The 13,572-nt window shown below is 37.6% G+C and overlaps 2 protein-coding genes across 2 annotated transcripts; one reads left to right on the top strand and one right to left on the bottom strand.

Moving 5' to 3' along the window:
• Positions 1–700: 700 nt before the first annotated feature.
• On the top strand, positions 701–9,634 carry LOC141660406 (dimethylnonatriene synthase-like). The gene is given in 5 exon segments (XM_074467391.1): positions 701–725; positions 7,507–7,732; positions 7,734–7,824; positions 7,906–8,281; positions 9,005–9,634. Coding segments are annotated over 5 exon segments (966 nt in total). The 3' UTR covers positions 9,253–9,634.
• A 933-nt stretch (positions 9,635–10,567) lies between these two features.
• On the bottom strand, positions 10,568–13,175 carry LOC141724539 (serine/threonine-protein kinase RIPK-like). The gene is made up of 5 exons (XM_074526710.1): positions 12,556–13,175; positions 12,312–12,447; positions 11,586–11,722; positions 11,368–11,491; positions 10,568–11,275 (listed from the first exon to the last, which is right to left on the bottom strand). The coding sequence occupies exons 1-5, from the start codon at positions 12,970–12,972 to the stop codon at positions 10,731–10,733; spliced, it is 1,359 nt and encodes a 452-aa protein (XP_074382811.1). The 5' UTR covers positions 12,973–13,175; the 3' UTR covers positions 10,568–10,730.
• Between the last annotated feature and the right edge of the window lie 397 nt (positions 13,176–13,572).

Genomic DNA, 13,572 nt, shown 5'->3' with positions numbered 1-13,572 from the left:
TCCAAAACACCAACTTAAGCCTTTAATAAAGCGTTCCAAGTAGATATAAAATCCACTGATCAGGAGATGATCAGGATGTTGGGAAGATATATACAGAATGCTGAGACCATGTTGCCAACTACTCAATTCAATACAAAAGATGACAAGGATGATGATGAGCAGAAGAATGTTGAGCAAAAACCTTCTGGATCAAATCCAAGTCAATCTTCTAAGGAAACTGGCAATAAGGTAGATGAGAAGAAGAAGGATGAAAGGAAGAGAGGAGATGATAGCAGAAGGAGGAGAACAGGAAAAGAAGAAGGAAACAAGAAATATTTTCAACAAATCCAAATATCACAAACTTAAACCACCAAGCCCAGCCAAACACTATCTCAACCAAACCTACCTCAAAAGTCAAAATACTTGTATAAACAAACTGCAAACACCCTACTCAAGATACCAATCAGATCAAGCTATGTCACACTAAAGAAGATCACAAACCTACCTTCATTTAAGCCTCCAACCATAACTCACTTTAAGACTATTGGAAGAAAACCAAGGAAAATGCAAGCTGGTGATGTGGTCATCTGGGACTGTTTCAATCAAACTGAATTTCTGCCTCTTAACATGTGCATTACAAATGACTTTTTCTAACAACTATCTAAAGAAATTGTCAAAGTTTGTATTGTATTTTTAGCAGAAGTCAGAATCTACTACATGGATGGCTCCTTCATTTTTGTTAGCAGGTAAGTAATGGAACATTTTCAACCACAGTAATTGAAGAGGGTAATCAGGTTAATGAAGGATAAGGACACAAGTACAAGAATGTCAAAGGCTGTGATGTCTGAAAGGTTGAGGGAAATGAATGAAAGACATGCAAGATTGAAGGCAGAGAAAGAGGAAAAGGGATATAAAATATGAAAGGGAGATAAAAATATTTGAGCAGAGATCAAATGAACTTAAGGCAAGGGGGTTGAGTAGAATATCAAAAGATGGACATTTCCTAAACATTCAAGATGGCAGATTCTAATGATTCAGAGTTGGTTACTTAAATGGTTACTCATTGGATGATTGGCTCAAGCTTGTAGAAGCTCTAAGAGGGACTGAAATAATAGAGGGACTCCAAATGCTTGTAAATCTAAAGGACCTCATTATAAAACATCCAGGCTATGAGAAATTCATTTGATTGTTGTAATTATTGAATTTATGTAATCATCTAATGTATAAAAGTTGCATCTGTCAATCTGTCAATTTTTATGTAATTATTTTTAACTTAGGGTTACTCTTGTTATCAGGCATGAATTTGTGATAAATAATCTTCTCACAAATTGGAGGAGATTGTTGTGCAAGACATGCCTGTATAATAACAAGAATAAGTCACATTGACAACCCCGAGATTTAGTTGTATGATAGTCTAAATCTGTATTATGTATTGTATTTTTTGAGTCTGTAAAAAAGTTAGAAGATTAGACTGAAGTATTTTTCTGTAAATACTTTCAAGCCTAAGAAATAAACTCTGAAAGAAGATCAAGTAAAGATCATGCCTCAAAGGAAAGATGTAGAAGCTTGAAGTTAAATAAATCTATTTTATAAAAAATGTTCTAAGTCAAGATATCGACAAGTCACAGATTAAGTTATATCGAGGAGTCATTCGAGAACTCCAAATTGACTCATCGTGAAGTCCAAAATGGCTTATAGAGAAGTCTCAAAGATATCGATAAGTCAAATGAAGATGTGAAGATTGGAGATATCGACAAGTGATTTCTGCATGTAGAGAACTCCAAGATATCGACAAGTCAAATAAAGATGTGAATATTGGAGATATCGACAAGTCAATTTCTTATAGAGACCTCGACAAGTCAAGCACACTTATAGAGAACTCAGAGATCTCGACAAGTCAAATACATTTATAGAGAACTCAAAGATCTCGATAAGTCATTATACTTATCGAGATGTCACTTCTATGTAGAACAAATTGGAGATCTCGACATGAACCTCAAATACAATAATACAGACAAGTTAAAGATTCAGGATTATCAATCAACAAATGATCTAATCACTTAGATTGAAAAGTCTACAAAAGCAGCTCGAAGAGTACAAGATCAAGGGTCAAGATTAACTGACAAAGGATGGTCACAAAACTACAAGATTTGCAAAGATTTATTATGACAAATATAGAAAGAATCAAAGATAGCTTAGAAAAGGGTTTAGTACATCTTATTGTATATTGTGTAAATCCGTGTTTACTAATCTATAAAATAAACACTGGTCTTTTATTTTAGTTGTAACACAACAAATCTAAATTTTCTTGTACTCTCTTAAAAAAGAAGTTGAGTTCTTATATTTTTAAGAACACATATTTTGTAGCAAGACAAACTTAATTTATACAAATTAAGTGAGTTTTGAAATATTGTGTTTGTTGTTCTATTTCAGTTAAACATAATATCTCTGCAAATTATAAACTGTTTTGTTCACAATTATCCAAACAAACTTAAAAAGGCTAAAAAACTAGAAAACACTTTCACCCCCCTCTGTGTTGTACTCAGTAGCTAACAACCTTGGTCCGGATCATATACCTTTTAAGATAAATGTGATTTAGTCTGAATTTCTATAAGTTTAATATTTTTATTAAGTGGTCCGGACCCGACACGTTATGTTAGTTCTCTCATAACCTGCCAATCCGGACTGGCAATGCAAGTCCAACCTGGCCATACATCGCTAGTCCGGACTAGCATTATCCTAAATATGCTATTCCTACTTATGAAAGTGAAAAAGCATAATAATATAAACAATCACCCATACCCGGGTATGCCCTCCAACCCGGGTATAAACAAAAATCATATACATACTTAATAAAAGAAAAAGCAAAGAAACCTGAACAGTCACCCATACCCGGGTATGCCTTCGAACCCGGATAAAAACAGAAATATTGTCCAATAAAAATAATAAACACAATAATAATATACCACAAAAAACTATAGTTTGTAGAGTCCACCCGGGTATGACCCCCCTATCCGGCTATAACCAAAAACCCCAAGCCAATAACCTTTTCTAGAAAGAATCAAAAACCAAAATATACCCTTTTTACACATACTTACACACATTTAAACTATGAACATCAAGAACACCAACCAAGCTCGGAAATTTAAGACCAAAATTAAAGCAAAAACATCCAATCCCTTATAGGTCTAAATAAAGGAACCCAAAACAAAACATAAAAGACAAATATTTACCAAAAAACAACACCCAAAACTTGTACTATACGTCAAATTCGTGAGTAAGAGATTACAAGCATGCAAAATCAAAAAATCAATAAGGAAGAAGAAAGAGAAATTTACAAGTCGAAAGGGAGAGAAAAGAAAGAACCAACGACGGTGAACGGCGGCACAATAGCGGAGAATCAAGAACAACCCTTTGGCTATTCACAAATTTGAAAAAAAGGAAGAAAACCGGGACTGATTGGTTTTTGTTGAAGAACAAAAACATAAAAGAAAAAGGGGCACAACCTTTTATAGAGGGGTTAGGGTAGGGAACCGCCCTGCCCCGTGGCAGACCAGGATTGGTTGCCTCTTCAGTTACGTATATACATACAAATATATGTATATACACCTACAATCAAAGCCCATAATCATTATGGGACATATTTCAAGGAGCAATAACTCCCCAAAATTCAAATTGAAGGGGAAAAAACTAAAAAAACGTTACAACTTCCCCTAGTTTTTTGGAATTCAAAGCCTCCAACCCGGGTCCCGTATCTTATACTTGAATCCAGATTGGTCACTACAACACTAGACCCGGATTGGGGCAAAAAACAGAAAAAAAATTCTAAAGTAACCAATTTCTTCTACTTGAATTCGGATTGGTCTCTAAAACAATTACCAGGATTGGGGGGAAATAAAGCAGCAAAAAAATTTAGGCAACCAATTCCCTCAACTTGAATCCAGATTGGTCTCTACAACACCATACCCGGATTGGGGCGCAATAAAGCAGCAAAAATTCTCTAAGAAGACCAATTCCCTCAACTTGAATCCAGATTGGTCTCCACAACACCATACCCTGATTAGGGGGCAATAAAGCAGCAAAAAATTTCGAAGGCAACCAATTCCATCAACTTCAATTCGGAGTGGTCTCTATAACATCATACCCGGATTGGGGGCATTAAAGCAGCAAAAATTTTCAAAGGCAACAACCATTCTATAATCTTGCTCTACTCCCTCATCAAGAAAATCTACATAAGGGATTGGAGAGCAAATGATATGATATGAGCACCCCGGCTAGCACCCAACCCAGCTTTATGGCGAGGAAGGCTCATTTCGAGAGTCAATACCCCTCTAACCTAGAACAAGCTAATGAAATAAGTCGGGCTCACATTGATAGTCGGGCCCTGGCCCAAGCCCAACCTAGGAGCAGGATCATCTCTCAGTTAGATCCAGCCCTGCCATCAGGGGAGCTGTGCTAGAGGAGGGTCTGGGCCTAACCCAGCTCAGACGCAAGCATACCCCACGGCCCACCAGGGAGGGGCACTTGGGCACTTGACAATGACAACTATCAACAACCAACAACTAAGACAAACATGACACATGTCAGCACACCTTTTGTGCATCCTAAAGGTGGTCCTTACCTGGACACGTGTATGGAACCCATCCGAACCACGCAACCTCTGCCTCCAAATAACGAACAACCCTGAATTAAAGGTATCAACCCCTAAACCCTACCTTTGGGCTATATATACCCCAAGAGAAAGAGATTTAGGCGTTATGCTCTTTTACACACTCATTTGCACACACATCCACCTTGCATTCCTATCTATCTTCATCTTCCCCGAGCAATTTCTTATATTTACACCGGAGGCGCCGTAGGGCTCAAATGCCCTTACAGTGGTGTTTTGTAGACAACCCTCAACAGCTATACCACAGCCGTCAGAAGGGTACAGGCGCGGCGTTAGAAGAAGAAGCCCCACACAACGGAGTTATAAATATGAACCTTTATTGCATAAATATAAGTCAGGTAAATTAAATTAGGCCAGGACCCCTCTTACATAAATATAAGTCATGTAAATTAAATGAGGCCACATATGTGTAATTTTGAATCAGTTTTTGGAAATATTTTTGGGTATACGGCGCTTCAAATAAATATATCTAATTCATAGTTGTTATTGTTTTCTAAATATTAATTCAAGTTGTACCGGTCTCTGCCACAACCATGAACTTTAATAAGTGCAGTATACGTCTTTCTTAATGATGTGATTAACATTCGATGGATATCTTGCATTTTTGGATATGGCTTCTACTAAAATAGAGAAAACGTGCAGGGAAGCCAAGACATAACACATTGGTTCGTCAAGTTCTTACTTCAAATATTGCTTCTCTCTTTGGTAGAATAGCAGTTAGGTACTCTTATTGCATTGTTTTACCAAAAGTTTCATGCATCCTTTTTTCAGTATTTGACCGTACCAGTTTATACTTCAACTATTTTATAAATAGACTTCAATGCAGCCACAATCAAACTCACACGGGGTTATCTGTGCACTCAAAATATATGGATTATTTTCCTACAATTGTTCAAGTCATTTTAGTGCTTTTAACCTTAGTCATTTTTTCAAAAATCTTCAGCTCTTTTCGTAATAAAAAGCTGCCACCAGGTCCAAAACCATGGCCAATCATAGGTAATCTAAACCTTATTGGTCCTCTTCCGCACCAATCTTATGAAACATTATCGCAGAAATATGGTCACCTGATGCAACTCAAATTTGGCTCACGTCTGGTTGTTGTTGTCTCATCGGTTGAAATAGCAAAGTAATTTTTGAAAATGTATGATCACATTTTCGCATAACGACCTACAACAGCAGCTGGCAAGTACACCACCTTCAACAACAATAACATGCTTTGGGCTCCCTATGGAACTCACTTCTAACAAGGCCGCAAAATCTACATGACTCGGATATTAAATTTTTAAGCGTTTAGATGCATTTCAATATATTCGTGTTCAAGAAACAGGAAGCTTGATCTCAAGGTTATATGCATCATTTGGAAAGAAAGTCTTACTTAGACATCAACTATTAAAAACTACTCTTACCATTATAAGTAGAATGGCTCTTGGTAAAAATTTCTTTAATTCTGATGAAGGTTGTTGACGGAGGAATTTGCGAGCAACAAAACTTGAGGTTCGTAGCCGGAAACAAGATCTGTGATGGTGGTTCTTCGTCGAAAACGTGAACAGTAACCGACGGATCCGATGAACAGTATTCGTCGGAAAAGATGAACAGTGTTTGGTGGTGGTGATTATTGGGGGCTGAGATTGCTTAGGGTTAGTGATGGCTCCTTTTTGCTCTCACTTCTGACCCCTTACAATTTGCCTACGTACCCCTATTTATAGGGGATCAAGCCCACGTAATTCTTGGGGAACAAGAAATCTAATGGTCTTAGATTTCTTATCCCGAGGCCCAGTAGGAAACTCACTGGAAACCGTCTTCTACTAGCTTTAGGAATGTCCGCCGATGAAGCCCAACCACAAAGGCCCAAGGCTCGTCTGCGGCTTCGAGACTTCACGGATGAGGAATCTCCCTGGCCAAGGATAACCCTCTGCTACCAGTTGCTTTCCTAGTCCGCGGACGCAGGTATAGCCGTGGTTCACCCCAAATGTTAGACGCATCCTTGTCCCCCGATAAGGAGCCCCTACCAGATTGCAGGACAAGTGATCCCAAACTTTTGGGTGCAAAGTGCAGGATACTCCGAAGTCTCCCAACGAGGACACCCGTTGACTACAGAGACAGAGCTCCCAAACCACACACCAAATTTCACCCCACATCCCAATGAGGACACCCATTGACTACAGGAGGAGGCCTTCAGTCCAGGCATACCCCTGGAGGTCTCTGACCACGGACACCGCCTTTCCTGTAGATGTGCTACAGGACGGAGTTCTTCAATAGAGTACCTGCATCAAATAGGTTAGTAATAATATTCTCCATCTTCCTTCAATCTTCCAGAGAGTTCGTCCAAGTAGCATGTGAAAGTTGCAGTTATATGCCAAGTAGAAGTTAAGGGCGCGTCCAAACATTCTCGTACGTTGGCGCCGCCATGTGTCATCAACCTTTGATCTCTTCTTTTGTCATTCTACATTATAGGACGCGCCCTAAATCTTTCACCGTTAGGACTTGCCCTAACTTTGTCCAAGTAAAGCCAAGGTATGAGCCTGTCAAAGTAATCATGTCCGAGTAATCCATCCAAGAAGTCTTTCTTACTTAGGGTGCGCCCTAAATTTCACCGTAGGACAAAAATCTTCACCCCTTCTTAGTAATTGGGCGCGCTTCCCCACTATGCTTGAGGGCGCGCCTTTAAGGCATGGTAACCACAACTGTCAATATTGACAGCTATTGAGTCAATGGGGCGCGTTCTTAGGGCGCGCCTTCTTTTTTATGGAAAGTCAATCTTATCTTTTCCTAGATTTTAGGCGTTTCTCCTTCGATTTTGCCTATTTTATTAATTTCAATCTGAATATTGTTTATACTAATTTTTGGGTATAACAAAGGTGAGAAAGAAATTGTGACGGTTAAAGAATTTCAAGAAATGCTTGAAGAGTATGACTCTGTCACTGGTGTCATTAATATCGGAGATTGGATACCTTGGATTAACTTCCTTGATCTGCAAGGTTACATTAAGAGAATGAAGGCTTTGAGAAAGAAATTTGATAGGTTTTATGATCACGTTCTTCAAGAGCATAGGGCCAGGAGAGATATAGAAAAATATAATTTTGTGGCAAGGCCTTGTGGACTTTATGTTGCAGTTGGCTCATGATCAGGATTCTGAATTTAAACCTAATCCTGATCAAATCAAGGGTCTTACACATGTATACTTCGTTTTGATACATTTCCCCTTTTCATTTTGTTCATGATTTTTGTTTAGTCTAACTTGTAGTTATGGTACGCAGGACTTGATAACTGGTGGAACAGACACTTCAGCCCTTACAATTGAATGGGCTCTGTCAGAGCTATTACAAAACCCAGAAACCATCAAGAAGGCGGCGGAAGAGATTAATCAAGTAATAGGGACGGACAGATGGGTGGAAGAGAAAGATCTACCGCAACTTTCGTATTTAGAAAGTATCGTAAAGGAGACTATGAGATTACATCCTGTAGCTTCAATTCTTCCACCACATTTTGCACTTGAAACTTGTGAAGTAGCCGGATACAACATCCATAAAGGAACCACGGTCTTTATAAACATATGGAGTATTGGGAGGGACAAAACACTGTGGGATGATGCGGAGAAGTTCTGCCCTGAAAGATTTTTAAGGAACAAGATATGTTAGAATTCAAACCCTCGTATGAATAAAAGCTAGCAGTAGTTATTTACTTACAAAGTGGTAAGAAACGTGTGTAATAAATTGAAAGCTGAAGTTTAGTTTACCTAGGGAGAAAGCAAATACCTAGAGTCATATATTAAGAGTCCCCATGCAGGAATTATAAGCTGGTGCATGTAAAAGGGTGGTAGCAACCATGTAGAATAAATGCAGAAGATAGGAATACTGGATGAATACTAATATGCATAAAGGATTATCATCTGGCAGGTCAAGGTTGTACGACTGATAATGTGAAACAAAGGTGCTGGGCATATAAAACAAAGGTGCATATTCCAGAAGTTGTTCATTGTCAAGAATTCACACCAGACGAATTAAATGGAGTCTAGTTATAGTCTTCTTTGTAGGCTGGAGTCATAAATAAATAGTGATGTAAGTAATGATGTAATTTGGTGTTTTGAAGCCAATAAAAGGCTAGCTCTTGTGTAGGTAATTTGTATCACAACGAAGTGATAAGAAAAGAAACAGAGAGATGATCACACTGAAGTGATCCAGAGCAGAAGCTCACAGAGAAGAAAAACAGAAGTTGTGTGTAAACACTTATATATATATATATATATGTTGCATTTCCATTATTAAGAAAATAAAAGTAGTCTCCTATTATTGTGCTGGTATATTAATATTATAGAAATTTTCGATATAAAGCCCATATACGTTTTCAACAAGATAGACGTGAAAGGGCAACATTTTGAACTATTACCATTCGGCTCAGGAAGGAGGATGTGCCCTGGTTATAATCTTGGCCTAAAAGTTGTTACTTCTATATTGGGAAATTTATTGCATGGGTTCAACTGGAAGTTGCCTGATAATATGAAGAACGAAGATCTAAGTATGGATGAAGTTTATGGACTTGGTACGATTCGGAAGTACCCACTTGTTGCAGTTGTGGAACCTCGACTACTACTTCATCTTTACTAGACACTATTTAGATGTCAATCTGATGATCTTTCTCCTGATGTTTTCTTTTGTCCTTGTTATCTGAAGTTTGAACTATACTACAATATAAGGTAATAAGCCTGGTTGTCGTCACTCTGCCAACCACTATGGCCACATTACCAAAATAGTATTTTTACTTTAACAAGTACTGGTACTAAATATTAGCATATAATATTGATACTTGTTCGCGGTTACTTTTAAGTCTTCAAAAACAAATAAAAAATACTTATTGTTGTCAAAACCAGATGGTTTCTTCACTGTATGCTTTCTAATGCTCAAACAGTTAATTGCACCCTAAAATGTCTGAAAATTTTAATAACTTGTACCCAAAATCAGATGGAGTACAATTTTTGTGTGTAATGTAGAAATGCAATGTGGCGAAACTTGATAGGTAGATGGCTCAAAGTCGGTACCTAAACTAGTACATGCAAGTTTTGGCGAGAAATCATTATAAGTTTGTGTTTGTGATGCTTTTCCGTATCAGAGTATAATGATGTTCAACAAGGTAAAACAGCAGCTAAAAGTTTAGGTGTTATGCTTAATTATGTTCTTGCTCATCCGGAAGAAGATATGTTTAGGTATTAAGTCTCAGGAATACCATACAAATTAACTTGCACTGCTACACATGGTTAATTTACAAATGAGTTTGTTTTGGCCGGTTTATATATATATATAACCATATACTAAAATATATAAGAAGAAAGCCAGAGAAAATTACTACAATAAGTAGATACTTTCTTGCAGTAGTAGTTAGGTACTCATTTAGAGGATATGAGATTACATCCTTTAGACCAACTTCTTGCACCGCACTCTGCACTTGAGATTGTAAATTATCCGGGTATGATATCTTTAAAGGAACTTCAGTCTTTATAAACGTATGGAGTATTGGTAGGGACAGAACACTCTGGGATGTCGCAGATAAGTTTTACCCAGAGAGATTTTTATCATTTTATGGAATAAAATAGATGTGACAGGGCAGCACTTTGAATTGTTGCCCATTTGGCTCAGGAAGGAGGATGTGCCCTGGTTATGTTCTTGGACTAAAATTTGTTACTTCTATAATATAAAATTTATTGCATGGATTTAACTGGAAGTTACCTGATATTATGAATAATGTGGAACTAAGTATGGATGAAGTTTCCTGTGTGTGCATCTTAGACTTGTTGAAGTTTTCTGCGCATCTTTGGTTTTATTTGGTTTTTAGCTGACCTGCAGCTGAACCATACTATAATCTAAAATAAGAAGCATGAACCTTCTATATGGTGGTGGCTTTGCAGTAAAATTGATAAGAAGACTTAACTGTTTGTATATGACAGGTATATACGAAAAATCTATTAATTTTTCATACGTAGATAAAATGGAATAAAATAATATATGCCTCGCAGCAATTCTTACACTTCTCAGTCCATGAACAACATGGGTGATAATTCTATTTACGGTATATAATGGAGTTGGTTTTATCATATTCCATGTCTCAATGGACTACGGAACCCATTATTCAGAGTTTTGTCTAGAGTTCTTTCTTTGTGAATGGTCGGAGATTTTGGTGATCGAGTCCACTGCCTATGTGGCTGATGAAGATGATGATCTTGATGCTTTTGCCTTGGGCTTCTCAGGGGGCTTCTCAGTCCTTTTTGTTCTGCACTTTCCTTGTGTATAGTAATGTCCTTAGGCACAGTATACACAAATGGAACGACATCAAAATTCTGTAGTTTCTCAAGGGTTTCCACCACAGCCCTCATTGTTGGTCTCAACTTTGCCTTATAGCTAAGGCACTGATAGGCTAATGCAGCTGCTTTCTGGGCACCAACCTCAGAGTATTGTCCTTCGAGTTTTGGGTCCATTATCCGACCAAGCCTCCTAGGTTCTTTTAATGAAGATTTTGCCCAATCTACCAAGCTTTGTTCTCTATTAGGCCGGCTTTTGTCCACTGCCCTTCTCCCTGTTAGTAGTTCCAATAGTACCACCCCAAAGCTATAGACATCACTTGCTGCTGTCAGGTGACCTGAAACAACATAAAATTGGATGAAATCGTCACATTAGACTTCCCTACACACTGCTTCAAGTAGAATTGGCTCATGCAAAGTAGATGCTCACCAGTCATGATGTATTCAGGAGCAGCATAACCATGTGTTCCCATAATTCGTGTCGAAACATGGGTTTCATCTCCTTGTGGACCATCCTTTGCTAATCCAAAATCAGAGAGCTTAGCTGTGTAATCCTGAAAATGGATAACAATACATGGAACTCAGGTAAGAACAGAAAAGAAAAACAGAAAAATGGTTATGAGATATAGCTAATTAAGCTTAACTTACCGAGTCTAGCAAAATATTGGAAGCTTTAAAATCGCGGTAAATAACAGGATTTTGGGCTTCATGGAGGAAAGCAAGACCTTTGGCGGCCCCAAGAAGTATCTTCATTCTTGTTGACCACGGAAGTGACACCGCGTATCCTGCACAAATAAAGAATTTTATAAACAAATGGTTCAATCATTTTTGAAATGTCAACTATCTCAATAACGATATCTTGACTTTGTCTTAGTCCCTTCTCTCATCAGAGACGCCATTATCTTGATTCATACACAAAACGTGTTATCAATTAATACATTTCGAATATATGCCTACTGGTAGAGTTGTAGTGCAGTGAGAGGCGGATTTAAAAATTTTCTTCAAAAATTATTTTTATATTTTCAAATTTTGAGGGGCCACTATCATATAATTTCAAAAATTTGAACGGTAAAAAATATAAAATTTGATTTTATGGGAATCACGTGTCCTCCCTATCCCTACTAGATCCTCCCCGAGTGCAGATATACAACCTTCATAGTGAAGGTAAACCTCACCCCAAAAACTGTGATATAAATGTTCTTAATTATCAGGTAATTCGATAAGTTCGCAACGATCCATTTTATTCTACAACTCAGCAGTTAGAATATCATACAAGTTATAAATGAACAATCTTCGATATGTAGAATTTGCAGGCTAAATTGGTTTGCATTGGAAAGAACAAGCACGCATATACCATCGAAAAAAGTAGCTTACTTCTAAAGAGTTGGTTTTCCAAGCTCCCTCTCGGCATATATTCGTATATCAGCACCCTGTGTTCATCTTCACAGCAATACCCGATCAACTTCACTAAATGTGGATGCCTCAGTTGTCCCAGAAATATCACTTCCGTCTACGAAAAATCATCAAATTAACCAACAGATCAGTTTTATTGCATATATCACGGAATATCTACTTATGAATTGACCGAGCTACTTTAACATTTAAATTTGTTACGTACCAGCCACTCCTTATGGCCTTGGGAGCCATCTAAATCAAGAAGCTTAACAGCAACAGGCTGAGCTTTCAAACCTGGCCTAAGCTTATCATCAACAAATCCTTTATAAACCGGTCCGAATCCTCCTTCACCAATAAAACTAGACGACGAATAGCCATGCGTTATCAGTTTCAGCTCCACAAGCGTAAAAGCATGCAGGTTCGATCCAACTAATGAATTCGAGAGATCTTCCGAAGAAAGAGTCGCTGAGGAGCTTATATCCGATATGAAAAACCTTTGAAATGAATTTTCTTTAACCATAACTTTTTTCTTCTTAGAGTTATCATGATCATCCGTCTTGGACGATGATTCAGAGCTGTCGATAATCTTACCGCAACTTGGGAACAAAGATTGCCATGTGATCTTCTTCTTCACTGTCATTTCACTACTAGAAAAACTGTAATAGACGAAATTTGCTTCCACAAAAGTTCAACAACTAGGTTTGATTAACGAAAGGTGATTGGAGAAAAATATAAATAAAGGAATGGTAGTAGGTAGGTAGGTTTGTAATTATGTTGGAGAAGAAACTGAAACTATATAGGGTATAAAAATGGTTAAGAGATAAAGAGTTTGTCTAGAAGAATGAGATAGAATATAAAGATATTTGCAAGTCCTTAATACTATATGTGTTGAAATACTTGATTGTTTCTCCGTGTTTGCTTTTCGTTATATCTTTCTATATATAAATTGCTATGTAGAATTGACAATGTCCATAGACAACGACATCATGAACAGCGGTAGAGATAAATAAATATATGTACGACTAGCTAGCTACTTAGCTTGTTTGTGTTTTATTACCAACAATTTACGTACGTTGATGGGGATTATAGTAAGAAGGTCGAGGTAGATGGTTTAGCAGAATACTTACTAATACATGCAAGTTGTGGGGAAATGAGGGTTTTGTAAGTCTACTAGTTTTGGTGGGAATCAATTAATTAAATTATGACTTTGGCTACCCAACTTGACTTTGGTTTCACATAT

This window comes from Apium graveolens, chromosome 5, assembly GCF_009905375.1.
Source record: "Apium graveolens cultivar Ventura chromosome 5, ASM990537v1, whole genome shotgun sequence".
In the NCBI taxonomy this organism is placed as follows: domain Eukaryota; kingdom Viridiplantae; phylum Streptophyta; class Magnoliopsida; order Apiales; family Apiaceae; genus Apium; species Apium graveolens.
Note: the sequence above shows the minus strand (reverse complement) of the source record. Positions and strands in the feature narration are given on the sequence as shown.